Here is a 15,001-nt window from a genome sequence, read left to right as displayed (position 1 = left end):
GTATAGGTTTGCTAATCTACCATGATTTTGAACGAAATATAATTTATTGACATGGTGAACCTGACTATTGTGTTCTTCAGCTCCTTCAATTCCTCGTTTGATATCCCCCTTGGCACCAGCAGGGGTCATATCAACTCAGAGCATGATGGAGATTAGAGTCCCTGTATATAGAGAGTTGTGTCAACTCAAATTTGGACGCCATTTTGTGTCTAAGTGTGTCGGATTAGATATACATGTACATTCGCGATATGGGGTGATATATTCTAAACCTGCTAAAAAAAAATTTACTACACATATTTAGTCTTATTATTACATACAGGTGATATTTGTTTTGTCAAAAACTCAGCTATTGCCGTGAAAAAGATCTGTGTGGTGATATTAAAAGTGGTATGGCAATGCATATTACAAGCCAACACTGCATATAAGAGCTAACATTATAAGTAAGACAAACCAATGCTGTCGTTCTCTGAATTTTAATAACTTTTAGAAAGGAGTGTGGGCATATCTAATATTTTTTAAAGGGTGCCGAGAGCAATTCCGGTGTCGGACTTCCAGCCGACATATAGTCTAACACACTTAAAACAAATTCTGTACGTGGTATTGCCATATTTCTATAGTGTACAACTTTAGTTTTATCGACATTTATATTCAATTTCCATTGTAATGATTTAACAAGCTGCAAGTCAGCTTCTGTCTCTGACATAAGGAAAACGTCATCGGCATCTAGTAAGATTGAAACGTTCATATATTACTACACCCTTGCCCAGAACTCTGATGGATATTGCCTGATCGATTAATATGTTTCATAGCTGGCGACTTAATTATCGGAATATATGAGATGAGGCCAACACCCCAACACAGTAAACATTCAGTACAAAACTTGGTTCATACATTCAGTACAGAACATGATTCATACATTCAGACCGTAAGAAAACTCTGCCCGTAATACAACACTCTGACCAGACCAACACTTCATCCCACTACGTTCACTCCTCACAAGTGAAACTCATCACTACTCCGTTCACTCCTCACAAGTGAAACTCATCACTACTCCGTTCACTCCTCACAAGTGAGACTCATCACTACTCCGTTCACTCCTCACAAGTGAGCATCCCCCTCACAAGACGCATGAGCACTGTACAAAGCAAACAATAACTCGTCAAATTTTGGACGTATGGATGGCTGCACAACCCGCAAAAAAATTGAGCAGGTCCCCCCCTAAAATTGCTTTTATGATTGCCGATTAGGCTAAAGATTTTAAACCAAAAAAATAACTTGCCTCGGAATAAGTTTTGAATGGACGGACAGACAACTGAAAACAAAACGGACCATGGGTTTCCCACCCCTATAAAATCAAAATTAATTCCCTCTGAAAAAGTACAGTGACATTGCCCGCAGACTACCCAACCGCAGACCAGGCAGTGTCACTGTACCGGGACATTTCATCAATCAATGACAATATGCGGTCCGCTAGGACTACCCGAAAAAAATTGAGCAGGGTTCTTCCCACGGAAATGCATTTTTGGTCAGCTCCTTGAAGATTATAAACAAACACAAATCACTTCCCTTTAAAAGGGTTTTCAACGGACAGACAACCAAAAAAAAACCGAGCAGATAGAATTGCTTTTGAACATCGATCATCAAGCGGTGTGGGCCTACCTGGCAGAGTCTCGAGGAGTCGATCGCTTTCCAGCTCTTTCGTCTGACTTTCGCTTCCCAAATTTGTCTTCTGACTTTATCACTTGGAAATCTATACATCTTATATTTCCCAGATTGGTTTGAACAACCAAAAGCAGAACAACCAGTCATTTTGTTTGGCAATAAACAACATTCCCGTACCAAGCTGACGTTCACGCACGGTGAAGTTAGACACAAAATGGCGCCACGAAATCACATGACCAGAAATCTCGGGTCAGCGCATGGCGCAACTCTCTTTATACAGGGACTCTAATGGAGATGAAGTCATGAATCAGCTTGATAAGAGCTAAATGCTGCCTGAAATTACCTTTTGCACATCCCTCCACCCCCCCCCCCACCAGCCCCTCCCAACCAGCCCCCCCACAACCTCCCCCCTCACCCCTCCCCCCCACCCCCCCCCCTCACCCCTCCCCCCACCCCCCCCTCCCCCCACCCCCCCCCTCACCCCTCCCCCCCACCCCCCCAATGGCAGCATAGTCGTGCACCTTGATCAATAATCTGGTTCTGATGTACCATACTCTGTTACAGAAGGTCGGTGCTGCCGAAGAAGTTTGTTGGCAAGGGTTATACTAGGTGGTTTGCCATTGCCTTCCCCACAGTAGTTAGGTCAGGAAATTGTAATTTGTTCAAGGTGCCGCCTACTCTTCACGAAGGACACCGTGGGATCTTTAATGTCCACCAACTAATGCTGGCAGACGGGACACCCAGTTTAACGTCTATCTGAGGGACGGCACACACTGATGAATAAACCTACCTGTGAAACACAGGGATGACAGTTTATAGCTGGGTCGGGATTCAAACCCAGACTCGACAGCTTAGAGGCGAGTGCGCGTACCTCTAGGCCATCCTGCCAGCCCCTGATCAACATAACCACCTTGATTTAAACATTCATGTGTGAGAGCATCAACTGGTGTTGCATCTGAGGAATGGAATTCACATTTGAACCAGTGACAGAGGACCAAAGTAGGAAGTAGATCATACATATGTATTTAGGAAAGATCGTACATTCTCTCGAGATGTGTCCCTTATATCCCCATCTTACCGACTCTGGAGCTTTAATAAACACCTTGCTGCTCCCAAGCTGGTACTGGTCGGCGTCCATGCACACAGCCGCAATGAGGTGTTTGACTCCATCCTGTTCAGGTCCTCGCCACTCTGGCCACGTCTCTTTTGTCAAGATTGCATATCTAAACAGGAAAGAGCAATCAGAGATTGCAGACCCTCGCCAGGATGTTTTCAGTGGTTTTTAAGGCTTTTGTGTTAAAAACAAATATGGCGGGCAAACCACGTGACCGAAGACGTCATCATTATTTATTTTTCTCCACCAATTGTTTTTTTTCTCCACTATTTCTTTCTCTTTTTTTCGCTCCACATGAATTCCATGAAAATCGTCACCCACGTGTAAAAAATTAAATCCATTAATTTATACTCCTTGTGCTGATTTTATTGTGCCATATATCTCGTAGGTTTCGGTTATAAACAAAACGAAACGCTAACTTTTAATTTCGTTTTGTATCAAGGATATTTGGCTTGGCTAATCCCCGCTTTTGGATATTTGGCTATTTAATTTGGCTAACCCCCGCTCTAGTAGGGAAAATGGCCTCTAAAATGCATGTTGTGTGTTGTTGTGTATCAAGGAGATAACTAGGCCTAGCGGTCAGAGTAGCTTAATAATAACCGTTACATGTTCAATGATGAAATGAAAATTTTTTTGTTAATTTGTTTAATTGCTTATTATTTGTTCCTCCATCCGAGTTCTGTATATCCACAACTTTCTCTACTAAGATTTCCAATCCTATTTTGGATACTTTGTCATTTCAGCTGTGTTAACATGTCACAAGTGCACGTGTGATTCCGTCACATTACCTGGTCTGCCACCGAAGTTTGCAGTTTCTGCATTGCATTACCAATAAGACTGCGATAGGAAAGCAGTACTATTGTTGACGTCCGAATTTTTTTTTCTAGACCTTGTGTTCGCTAACAGAGCGGAGTTTTTATATCAAATCTCATTAGTCTGTTTACCATGTCCACATAGTGTGATTCCGTCACAAGACTATTCTGGGTAACAAATTTTGTTAACCAGGGTAAACCTCACTGAGAGTAGTACTCGTCTGTAGCCATGTGACAGTTCTGGTTCAATACATATAATTGAATTCTCTCTGCTCTTCTTAGCATTCAAGATAATTACCTTATATGTTCAAAATTAGAGTGCACATGGTGATTCCGTCACGATGGAATTCATGTCCAATGTTTCCATCACTTATACTTGCTGTTGCATGTTGAAGGACATAAGCATACAAGCAAGTGAAAGACACATTAGAGACTGATGTGGCAATTATAAAGATCATGCGTCTTTCATGGTCATACCTCTGCAAGAACTTTCGGAAGGGGCGGCGGTAAGCAAATCCAGCCCGGCGTACACGGATGTTTTCCCTGAGGCCCAAGTATTCCACCTGATGTTTCACTCTGTTCAGCAGGTGCAAGCAAAAGAAAAGCTTTTCACTACATCGAAAAGATCACCAATTGAAATTATTAAAATAAAAAATGTACAAATGCAGCCGTCCATAAATTACTTTGTAGATCACCGAAGCAATACTCGGAAAGTAAACTTCAAAGGATCTTTTGTAGAAAGAATCTTTAGGATCTTTTGGACAGTCCAAAAAAATATCAGGGACAGTCAAAGCATCTTTTGTAGAAACAGAGAAGAAATGAATCGTTGTGCGGAAAATAATTGATATGCAAAGTGGAAATAATCCCATCAAAAATACATGCAACATCTATGCAGTTTTACAACTTGGGCCTACACTGGGAAAATGCATTTACCTGAAAGTATGAAGGAAGAAAAAATTCAAGTGCACAAAAGTTACCAATGAAGTCGGAGACAAAGGTGATCAAATCTTCCAAACACATTGCCGCGTACAGTACAGCATAATACGCGCTACGGCCTGTTAAACCAGGTATCCTCCCGAAAAGTAATTTGTAGATGTTAAAGATGTCCATGGAACCCATCAAAATAATACTATAAAGTAGTCCATTGTGTACCGGTACCTTGGCTGTAATTGCAAATTCCTACCCTAACCTAACCTTGCGGTTCATACAAAGGATGAGGTGAGACCATTTGGATTCAAATTTATCAATTTACAAAAGGCAAACAAATTCTTTAAAACTCCTCCAAAACACTCAATGGTCACTTCAACCACGTCTCCCAATTTACGAACAATACTCGTAATGACGGCAAACAACTATTGGAATAAAGTCATAAAGTTCTCCGAAGGCCAAGCACAAATTGCACACCTGCTGTCCTCCCAGTCACGAGATTTCTTCGTCTCGTTGGGCTTAATACATCGGATGTAGTGCGGTGTGCACTTCATCAGCGTAGCAACAAGATTATTGGCTTGTTTCTGTCACACAATAAGCACACGGTTAGTCACACACTTTTACAATAAAGACAAATGCTCATAACTGCATTTAAAAGAAATATTAACAGGCCTTACATGGCATTATAATACTTCTTGGTTTTGCAATGTAGTTTTGAAAGTGTAGCTCCAGCAGATTTGACAACAACATATGTGTAACGATGAAGCCTGGTGTTGGCTTAGCGGTTGGGGTGCCGGCTTGGGATACCTAGGTTCCTGGGTTCGTAGGCTTAGCTGTTAGGGTGCCGGCTTGGGATCCTATGATCCTGGGTTCGTAGGCTTAGCAGTTGGGGTGCCGGCTTGGGATCCTAGGTTCCTGGGTTTGTAGGCTTAGCGGTTAGGGTGCCGGCTTGGGATCCTAGGTTCCTGGGTTCGTAGGCTTAGCGGTTAGGGTGCCGGCTTGGGATCCTAGGTTCTTGGGTTCATAGGCTTAGCGGATAGGGTGCCGGCTTGGGATCCTAGGATCCTTGGTTCGTAGGCTTAGCTGTTAGGGTGCCGGCTTGGGATCCGAGGTTCCTGGGTTCGTAGGTTTAGCGGTGAGGGTGCTGGCTTGGAATCCTAGGATCCTCAGTTCGTAGGCTTAGCGGTTAGGGTGCCGGCTTGGGATCCTAGGTTCCTGGGTTCGTAGGCTTAGCGGTTAGGGTGCCGGCTTGGGATCTTAGGATCCTCGGTTCGTAGGCTTAGCGGTTAGGGTGCCGGCTTGGGATGCTAGGTTCCTGGGTTCGTAGGCTTAGCGGTTAGGGTGCCGGCTTGGGATCCTAGGATCCTGGGTTCGTAGGCTTAGCGGTTAGGGTGCCGGCTTGGGATCCTAGGTTCCTGGGTTCGTAGGCTTAGCGGTTAGGGTGCCGGCTTGGGATCCTAGGTTCCCGGGTTCGTAGGTTTAGCGGTTAGGGTGCCGGCTTGGAATCCTAGGATCCTCAGTTCGTAGGCTTAGCGGTTAGGGTGCCGGCTTGGGATCCTAGGTTCCTGGGTTCATAGGCTTAGTGGTTAGGGTGCCGGCTTGGGATCCTAGGTTCCTGGGTTCGTTGGCATAGCAGTTGGGGTGCCGGCTTGGGATCCTAGGTTCCTGGGTTCATAGGCCTAGCTGTTAGGGTGCCGCCTTGGGATCCTAGGTTCCTAGGATCGTAGGCTTAGCGGTTAGGGTGCCGGCTTGGGATCCTAGGATCCTCGGTTCGTAGGCTTAGCTGTTAGGGTGCCGGCTTGGGATCCTAGGTTCCTGGGTTCGTAGGCTTAGCGGTTAGGGTGCCGGCTTGGGATCCTAGGGTCCTCGGTTCGTAGGCTTAGCGGTTAGGGTGCCGGCTTGGGATGCTAGGTTCCTGGGTTCGTAGGCTTAGCGGTTAGGGTGCCGGCTTGGGATCCTAGGATCCTCGGTTCGTAGGCTCAGCTGTTAGGGTGCCGGCTTGGGATCCTAGAATCCTGGGTTCGTAGGCTTAGCGGTTAGGGTGCCGGCTTGGGATCCTAGGATCCTGGGTTCGAATCCCGGTTGATCGCTGAATTAACGCCAGGGAGGTTGACTCAGCCTGTCATCCCTCTGAGGTCGGCAAATTGAGTACCAGTTCACTGGTAATTCCTTGTGTGTCGCAAGGGGTGAATAACAGGGTTGGCAGTCTGAAGGGAATACGGCCATAAAACATTGCTTCAAAAAGGGGACCACGGTGCCCGAAAAAGGCCAACCCCTGCTCTGCGGGAAAAATGGCCTCTAATGGTGGTTTTATATGTGTAAGGATGCTTTAACTGCTTGAGCTGGTAAATGGCAGGATGAAAACAGACTCAGTCCAGCGGAACTTTAACTGTGCAGTGAACACTTGCATGACATCACATCTTTCTCTGAAAATACCTTCGCTTCAATATTAGTACAGAATCATAACAAGAAGGGCTGGCAGGATAGCTTAGAGGTGTGCACATTCACCTCATAGCTGTCCAGCCCGTGTCTGAATCTCGGCCGAGCGATAAACTGTCAGCCTGGTGTCTTCCAGGCAGGCCGAGGCATCAATGTGTGTGCCTTCCCTTGAAGGGTCCTTAAACTGGGTGTCCCATTTACCAGCATTATTGATAGAGGTTCAAGCTCACAGGCCTTTCTTGGTTTTGTTTTCCTCAAATTACGAATTACCGCCACCTTCAGTCGAGTATCGTGCATCAGAATGGCGACCTGTCCAGAATTGGTTCGAGCCAAACGTTTCTCGACTTGTCGCATTATGCTCTGGAGCTCTCTATAAAGACCATGGACCTATAATTAATCAATACTTATATACAATGCACTGGATAGCATTTTTTATTTACATATAGGGCATGACCTTCTTAAATTACAACAGGAAAAAATACAAAAAGCTTAAATTCAGACAATGATTAAAAAGTTGTTTTATATTATTTACTAAACCTCATTGACATATACAGTACTACATCAGTCTTCAATGCAGAGATGTTCAGCACAAGTGGCATGACATTAGATATTTTGTCAAATCAACTGCAGTCCCTCAAAGTCAGCTGTTTGGTTACTGAAGGATCCTGGTTAAAGATTCCAATGCTTTATAGCATTTGCGGCAACATTAATAACCATTTTGGGTATGCGGGTGTCTTCTGATACCTCAGGGGGATGGATGCCCCTGCCTTGCATAACCCCAGGTCACCTGTGGGCAAGGTGTAGTACCTGTCAGCTCCCCTTACCAGGGTAACGGTCCGCAGCCATGCGGTTTAAACGGCAGATGGCTCTGCACATCTGGTGGATGAGAGTCCAGGCGACTCCAACAGCACGGGCGGAAGAGGGTTAATTTCACAACGGCCAGCAGAGGGACGGAGAGGAGTGGCGACCCCCGTCTATACCACACACTTACCCGTGTGTACCAGCCATAGAAAGGCACACGCCATCATTGCCCGTAGAGACTCGACATCGTCATCAACCATATTTGGTAAGATAGAGCTTCCACACAGCTCTGCGAGTGCTGAGTGACCATTATGGCCGTGAGAATGTTACCTTTCTCTTCCATACAGGTGGTGCAATTACTCCGAACCATAAAACTTGGAACCAACTCGAAGCTAAAGACCTTTGTCTCGAAACACTTATTCCGTGACATAGGAGAGAAAGTATCTGGAAAATGGCCGAGAGAGCTCTTTGCTTTGGTGAATTATTTTTGATAAAATTCCTTGTTCCAACAGGATCACCGCATGGCTATTCTGTATGGATATTTTTTTTCCATAAACGACATTACATTTGTCCACATGCCTTTGTTGCCATCAAAAACCAGATCAGCTGATTTACCGTATATACACCTTAAAAATTAGGAAATAAATCGTTCAAAATCACCTTGATCTTAGACCCCGCTGTAGATGGTCGCCCTTTCTTTTCAGCCTGCAGGTTTTCCGAAAAACGACCTTGTATAAAAGGACTGCAACAAAGTAAAATAAAAAGATCAATTGAGCAGAAAATAAATTGTAGAAAAAGTTTGAAATCGATAACCACACTTGAAAAACAAAGCATACCTAGCTTTACAACCGTCGGCATATGCCCACATGGCTGCCTAAAGAGACATAAACATCCCAAGACGGATCACCCTCTCAGGAATACACTGTACATCTTTCCCCAAAATTCCCAACCCACACCCTCGACTTCCACTCCATGCTTCCTCCTATGTGCAAATGTGGGAAACATATTTGGCAATGCAGAACCTTTATCTTTAAGTACTTAGGCCTCCACACCCAGGATCACTCTCTTTCCTCTACCAAATATAAATCCATATTTAAAGATCACATACATAGGTTAGTATATTCTTCCAAATGTGGCTTTGATATAAAACAGCATCGGCAGATTCCGCGCTGATCACATGTCCCCCTTTCAGCAATGCAAAAAACACTCACAGCTGACTGCTCTGCATGAGTTCGATTAAGTCTGTGAAGAGGACGTCTCTATTCTTTTCACAGAAATAATCAACATCATAGGACACCTGCGCAAAAACATGGAGGTCTGCGAGTTTGAAAAAGTACAATTTTATCAAGTAATTAAGAAAAAAATCTATCAAAGCAACATGACATCAAAACGACAGGAGGACATGAAGCTGTCCCATGAAAGCGTACCTTCCCTGCGTAGTGGTGCACTATGAAGCCCTGGTTCCAGCTGTTGAAGTGTTCATGCGTGCCGATTTGTGTACGCAGCTTTTGCAGCAGCGTGGAGTCGGCGCCCTCGCTCTTAGCATGCATCGTTGCACAAACGTCGTCCATTACGCACATGATTCCAGGTGGATTCTGAGGCACGGAAATGTGGAATTCCAAAAGTCTCAGAGAGCAGGTCAGTACTTGTACAAATAATGAGAAGGCAGTGAATATTCGTATTTCCGAGAACCATTTGCCCACGGTAGCAGCCAAGCTAATGCTTCTCATATAACAGCTACAATGGTTGAAATACTAAACCAGCCATGGCATGCTGTTGCCATGACTGGTTCAGTATTTTAGTGGCTATAGGGCCTTTTAAATAATATACAACACCCGATTATAGTATTAGGACATTCAGAGTTGAAAATGGCCAGGTAGCATGCAATATTGCGTCAAGGAAAGTTATCAGCACCAGGGTAACATGATAAAGCTCTGGCTTAAGTTTCCATCATTCAGAGAGATATCTGAATTCATACAATCCATCAAAACAAACTGGTCTTCCATCTGCATACCCTTTCGACGGATGTGAAGAAATGACCCATTGCATGTTGCAATTGCTCACCCTGCTTTCAATGAGGTCACACACGATTTTGTTGTTGAAATAATCAATCGCGATCCATTTAATGCCCTCCTGGACATACTCTTCCTGGAGGCAAAAACCACAGCATAATAGTCACGTTTGCCAGGAAACCGTCGATTTATAGAAAAAAAACACAATGTGGTCGGACAAGCAAACCACCGCTTACGCCAAACAAGAACCGTGAAAGCACTGGGCAACAATTTTCAATGAATGAATGAAATAAATAGGAGAGTAAAGAAATAAAAAAGTAATAATCTATGCAGGCTGTCCCTCGTCACATAAAAAGAGTAGACAGGATCGAAAAGGGAAGTGGAAACAGCAAATAAAAAAAACAACCTCACATCTCGTCAAAATAAATAAATAAGGAATAAGGCCAAGAAAATCCAACGATAGATAGCCAGTGTATGTGGCGTGGTGAAAAAGATCAAATCAAGCAAGCCATTCATTGTTTGTTTTCCACAGACAACAACAAACATGCCAATTGCCTTGTATGGCAAGAAAGTTGTCTTTTTTTTTTTCTTTGACAAAAGCGAGGCTCATGGAAGAGCGAGGTTAATTTGACAGTGGGGTAATGGGGCAATAATTGGGCACAACTGACAATGGGGATAAACAAACAAGAAGAGACAGAGAGAAAGAGAAAACACTGAAATCAGCAAGTAAGAAGGTTGGGTTAGCAAGGGTTAATGAGGGTAATAAAGATCAAGGGTCAGGATGGGGAATGGCATGAGATAGTGGTGCACTGCTGCTTCTGGAATACAAAGTGGGAAAGAACGGACCCTGGAAGGCAATTCCATAGATGGGAGAAGCTAGGAACAAAGGAGTTGAGGTGTGCAGTCAGCCTGGATTCTGGAAGTTTAACCAAGAAGTGTTTCATGGCAGAAGGTGTGCATCCTGCAGTTGCTGGGGAAGATCGGAGGACTGAGAGAGCAGAGGGAGCAATGGTGGAGAACAGACGGTAGAAAACAGAAAGACCACCGGCCTCTCCGTGATGCGAGAGAAACAGCCCGTGTGCTTCACCCTCCTCACCGGAGGCTTCAAATATTCTGGGAGCTTTAGATTACACAGAATCCAAGAGAGAAAATAAGGTGCTGGAGAACCAGCCCACAGCAGAAAGCTGTACTCCATTGAGCTATGGACAAAGGCATTGTAAACTGTGAGTAACTCTGATTTTTCCAAGGAAAGACTCAGATTGACAGAGGATGCCCAGTCTGCTGTTGGCTTTGCTATGTGTTCGGTCCAGGAAGCTGAGGCTGAGAAGTTCAAGAGACTGAACCTCTTCCAGTGGATGACCAAGGACATAGATAGGAGGATTCGTTTGATAAATATTCCAAAGTAATAAAGGTGACACTTTCATTAGAATACAGTGAAAACTATGTTATTTAACTTAAGCTTGCAATTATTATTTAACTTAAGATTAACTTTGCAAAATTAACACCCTGGCTTGAATACACTATTTACATGAGAGTGGTGCCATACCAGGTCTGGAATATCGTACCAGTGCTCTGCCATCTGAGCTATCTGGGCGACCCTAACTGACCATGCAATTTTTTTCCCCACATTCAGTGCATTCAGAAAGTATTCAGACCCCTTCACTTTTTTCACATTTTCTTATGTTGCAGCCTTATGCTGAAATCGTTTAAATTCATTTTTCCCCTCATCAATCTGCACTCAATACCCCATAATGACAAAGAGAAAACAGGATGTTAGAAAGTTTTGCAAATTTATTAAAAAGAAAAAACTGAAATATCATATGTACATAAGTATTCATACACTTTGCTATGACACTTGAAATTTAGCTCAGGTGCCTCCGATTTCTCTTGATCATCTTTGAGATGTTTCTACACCTTGATTGGAGTCCACCTGTGGTAAATTCAATTGATTGGACATGGTTTGGAAAGGCACACACCGGTCTACATAAGGTCTCACAGCTGACAATGCATATCAGAGCAAAAACCAAGCCATGATGTCGAAGGAACTGCATGCAGAGCTCAGAGATAGGATTTGTCATTTGTCACACAGGTTTTCTCTTTGTCATTATGGGGTATTGAGTGTACATTGATGAGGGAAAAAATGAATTTAAACGATCTCAGCATAAGGCTGCAACATAACATAATGTGAAAAAAGTGAAGGGGTCTGAATACTTTCTGAATGCACTGTATATCAATTTATTTATTTCCCCACATATATCAATTTATTTATTTCCCCACATATATCAATTTAATTATTTAATCCTGTTCATTAATATAATTGCTTCACTACACTCCCAGTGGTGTTTATAATAGAGGACATGGATTTGTCTCGCCATTGGAGGAAGACCCTCTCATGTTCAGGCCAATGGTGCTCCTATGCTTGGCAGCGAGTGCCCCGGAAGTAGTGACGGAAAGAGAGTGGCAATCGTATGTGTGGGAAAATTGCATGCTCAGTCAGGGTCGCCCAGATAGCTCAGATGGCAGAGCACTGGTACGGTCCACCAGAGGTCCTGGGTTCGATTCCTGGTCTGGGCATGTCATTTTCCCACATATATCAATTTAATTATTTAATCCTGTTCATTAATCTAACGGCAAAGATTATGACTACTTGAAACGAAGACTGCTTGAGCAGTTCCAAATGATCTGCCATACGTTTTGGCCTCGTCACCTTATTTTAATCTATTTGGAGCACTCAAAGAACATCTGGGCAGCATTAAGTTTACGAATGATGAAGACGTCAAAAAAACCCATCCCAATTGTCTCAGAACAGATGGGATCAAGGCGCTCCCACATCAATGGGATACGTGTGCATGTGTAGCTGAGGAATACCTTAAGAAGTAGGTGAAGTTCCATAAACTTTGCTGAACATTTAATTTTTTTTAAGAATAAAAAGTTAAATCAACCTTTAACCTAACACATAAGATAAATACAGGTCCATTATCATCGACAAACTATCAGATGTGGTTAATCTGCTTTAACCAACATTTTTCGTTTTCTTACAAAATCAAACTTCAGGTACCTGTTCTGCCTTCAGTGTAAGTTCAATAAATATCTGCTGCAGCTTTTCATTCACGAAGTTAATGCAGAATTGCTCGAAGCCATTTTTCTGAAAGAGAAGACCAGTAATCAAGACACATTCGAGAATTTTTTTGTCATGGTGAATGATTTTAAAAACTGTCTTACTTTTCCACATGCGAAATTTGCATTTATGTTTATTTAAATTATACAATGGACTACAAAATGTAAATGTTTCATGATATTTGTTATATTATATCACCTTTATCTATCAATATTGTTGAAATGAAGATCAAATAGCTGTATGTTGAAATATGTTGAAAAAGTCAAAACTTTACATGGGGTGTACTTACTTTTTCACGTGACTGTATAATCTATATATATAAAACACAGTTTGTGTGTGTGTGTGTGTGTGTGTGTGTGTGTGTGTGTGTGTAATGTTACCGATAGACTCCGAAATGGAGAGGCTCACGTGCTTGATATTTGGCATAGACATGGCCATTGAACCTGGGACGAACATGGCCGAGACAATATTTGACAAGATCCATATTTTTTATTCATATTTACCTCAGCGCATTTCAGCGAAGTACCCGCTAATCTCAGCCAGTGCGAGCAGCTCGCTGATTCGCTCAGAGCGATCACGTGATGTTCCATCCCGTCACACATCACACGTTTGCACGTAATTCAGGGCGAAAAGCCATTGCGTTTTTTCACCTTTATGCGCTCGTGTTTTGTGTCGATTTTGTGCGATATGAATTCAATTTTAATTCATATTTCGTGTTACGAATTCGAATACGAAGGATTTCCCCTTTCGATTTTGAATACGAATCGAATACGAGCTTGAGTCGAGAGGGCGAATGTACGGGTTGGGAATGTGCGGGTCTCCCTTCCCCCGCCTGGCAACGCCGGTACTGGAGGGCGTGGGTCACAGGATCGGTGAGTCTCCAAAATCCGCTTCATGCTCTTGCGAAGATGCAGGACGATGTCGTGATTGTTGTGCTGCTCTCCGACCATGAGAACTGCAACGTCATTGTTGACTGGCCCTCCCCTTCCCTCCCCCTTCCCCCTCCCTTCCCTCTCCCCCTTACCCCTTCTCCCCTCCCCCTCCCCCTCCCTTTCCCCCTCCCCCTCCCTTTTCCCCTCCCCCTCCCTCTCCCCTTTCCCCCTCCCCTCCCCCTCCCCCCTCCCTCTCCCCCTCCCACCCTCCCCCGCCCCCTCCCCCTCCCCCCTCCCCCTCCCACCCCTCACCCTCCCATCCCTCACCCTCCCCCCCTCCCCCTCCCCCTCCCCCCTCTCCCTCCCCCTCCCATCCCTCACCCTCCCCCCCTCCCCCCTCCCATCCCTCACCCTCCCCCTCCCCATCCCCCCTCTTCTCCCCTCTCACCCTCCCCCTCTTCTCCGCCTCTCCCCCTCCCCCTCCCCCTCTTCTCCCCTCCCCCCAGTTCCCCCCTCCCCTCCCCTCCCCCGCCCGGCAATGCCGGGTACTTCTGCTAGTAGATTATATACATTTGTACAGGTTAAAAAAAATGAATAAAAAAACCTCCAAAATATCTCATTAGAATGGATTTTTAGAAGAAAAAAGTATTTTATAACTTGCTCTTCACTCAAGGCGAAACAAAACAACTATGGGTGTGGGAAGGGGATAGAATCTTCAGTAGTCCACAACTTTCAGACCAATATTGAGGAAAAAAAGCAGAAATCTGCTGGGCGGCAGGAGTCGGGTGGCATGTCTGTGAAGTACGGTAGTCTGCTAGGTTATCCATGTTGCGCTGCGTGCCAATTACCCAAATAAAAATAATAGACCTGACAAGTCTCAACTTGCCTCAAGGTAGGCCAACAGCTAGGCTGCAATGATCGTTAGCAAATAAAGGTGCTTAAATGAGTCTTCACGCATGAATGATGTATCCTGTTCAATATTTCTGGCAATCACATTTATATATGGACGGCATATGGATTGTTTACAACTTATATCTTGGGGCCTCATATGTAATTTCTCCCGGCCATATTTTCAAATATGACGTGCGATATTGCCCCTGACACCCTTACGGCCCAATTGTGACCTTTAATCGACACATTATCCATTCCTAATGGTCAATATCATTGTTTAATATCCGAATGAGGGGAATTTGGAGAAAACCGGAAGTATCCATAAACTGCATATTTACACATGGGCGGTGTAT

The 15,001-nt window shown here is 44.1% G+C and overlaps 1 protein-coding gene across 1 annotated transcript in view; it reads right to left on the bottom strand.

The window, feature by feature from the left end:
- LOC137420984 (unconventional myosin-Ie) overlaps window positions 1-15,001 on the bottom strand; it is a 155,137-nt gene that overhangs the window by 31,794 nt on the left and 108,342 nt on the right. Inside the window, exons 12-19 of the mRNA XM_068106574.2 lie at window positions 12,826-12,912; window positions 9,820-9,903; window positions 9,183-9,350; window positions 8,967-9,052; window positions 8,416-8,497; window positions 4,993-5,099; window positions 4,066-4,164; window positions 2,741-2,885 (exon numbers count right to left, since the gene is read on the bottom strand). Of these exons, the coding sequence (XP_067962675.2) occupies window positions 2,741-2,885; window positions 4,066-4,164; window positions 4,993-5,099; window positions 8,416-8,497; window positions 8,967-9,052; window positions 9,183-9,350; window positions 9,820-9,903; window positions 12,826-12,912 (858 nt within the window). The remainder of the gene's footprint in view (window positions 1-2,740; window positions 2,886-4,065; window positions 4,165-4,992; window positions 5,100-8,415; window positions 8,498-8,966; window positions 9,053-9,182; window positions 9,351-9,819; window positions 9,904-12,825; window positions 12,913-15,001) is intronic.

Source organism: Myxine glutinosa, chromosome 2, assembly GCF_964187855.1.
Source record: "Myxine glutinosa chromosome 2, kmMyxGlut1.1, whole genome shotgun sequence".
Classification (NCBI taxonomy): domain Eukaryota; kingdom Metazoa; phylum Chordata; class Myxini; order Myxiniformes; family Myxinidae; genus Myxine; species Myxine glutinosa.
Note: the sequence above shows the minus strand (reverse complement) of the source record. Positions and strands in the feature narration are given on the sequence as shown.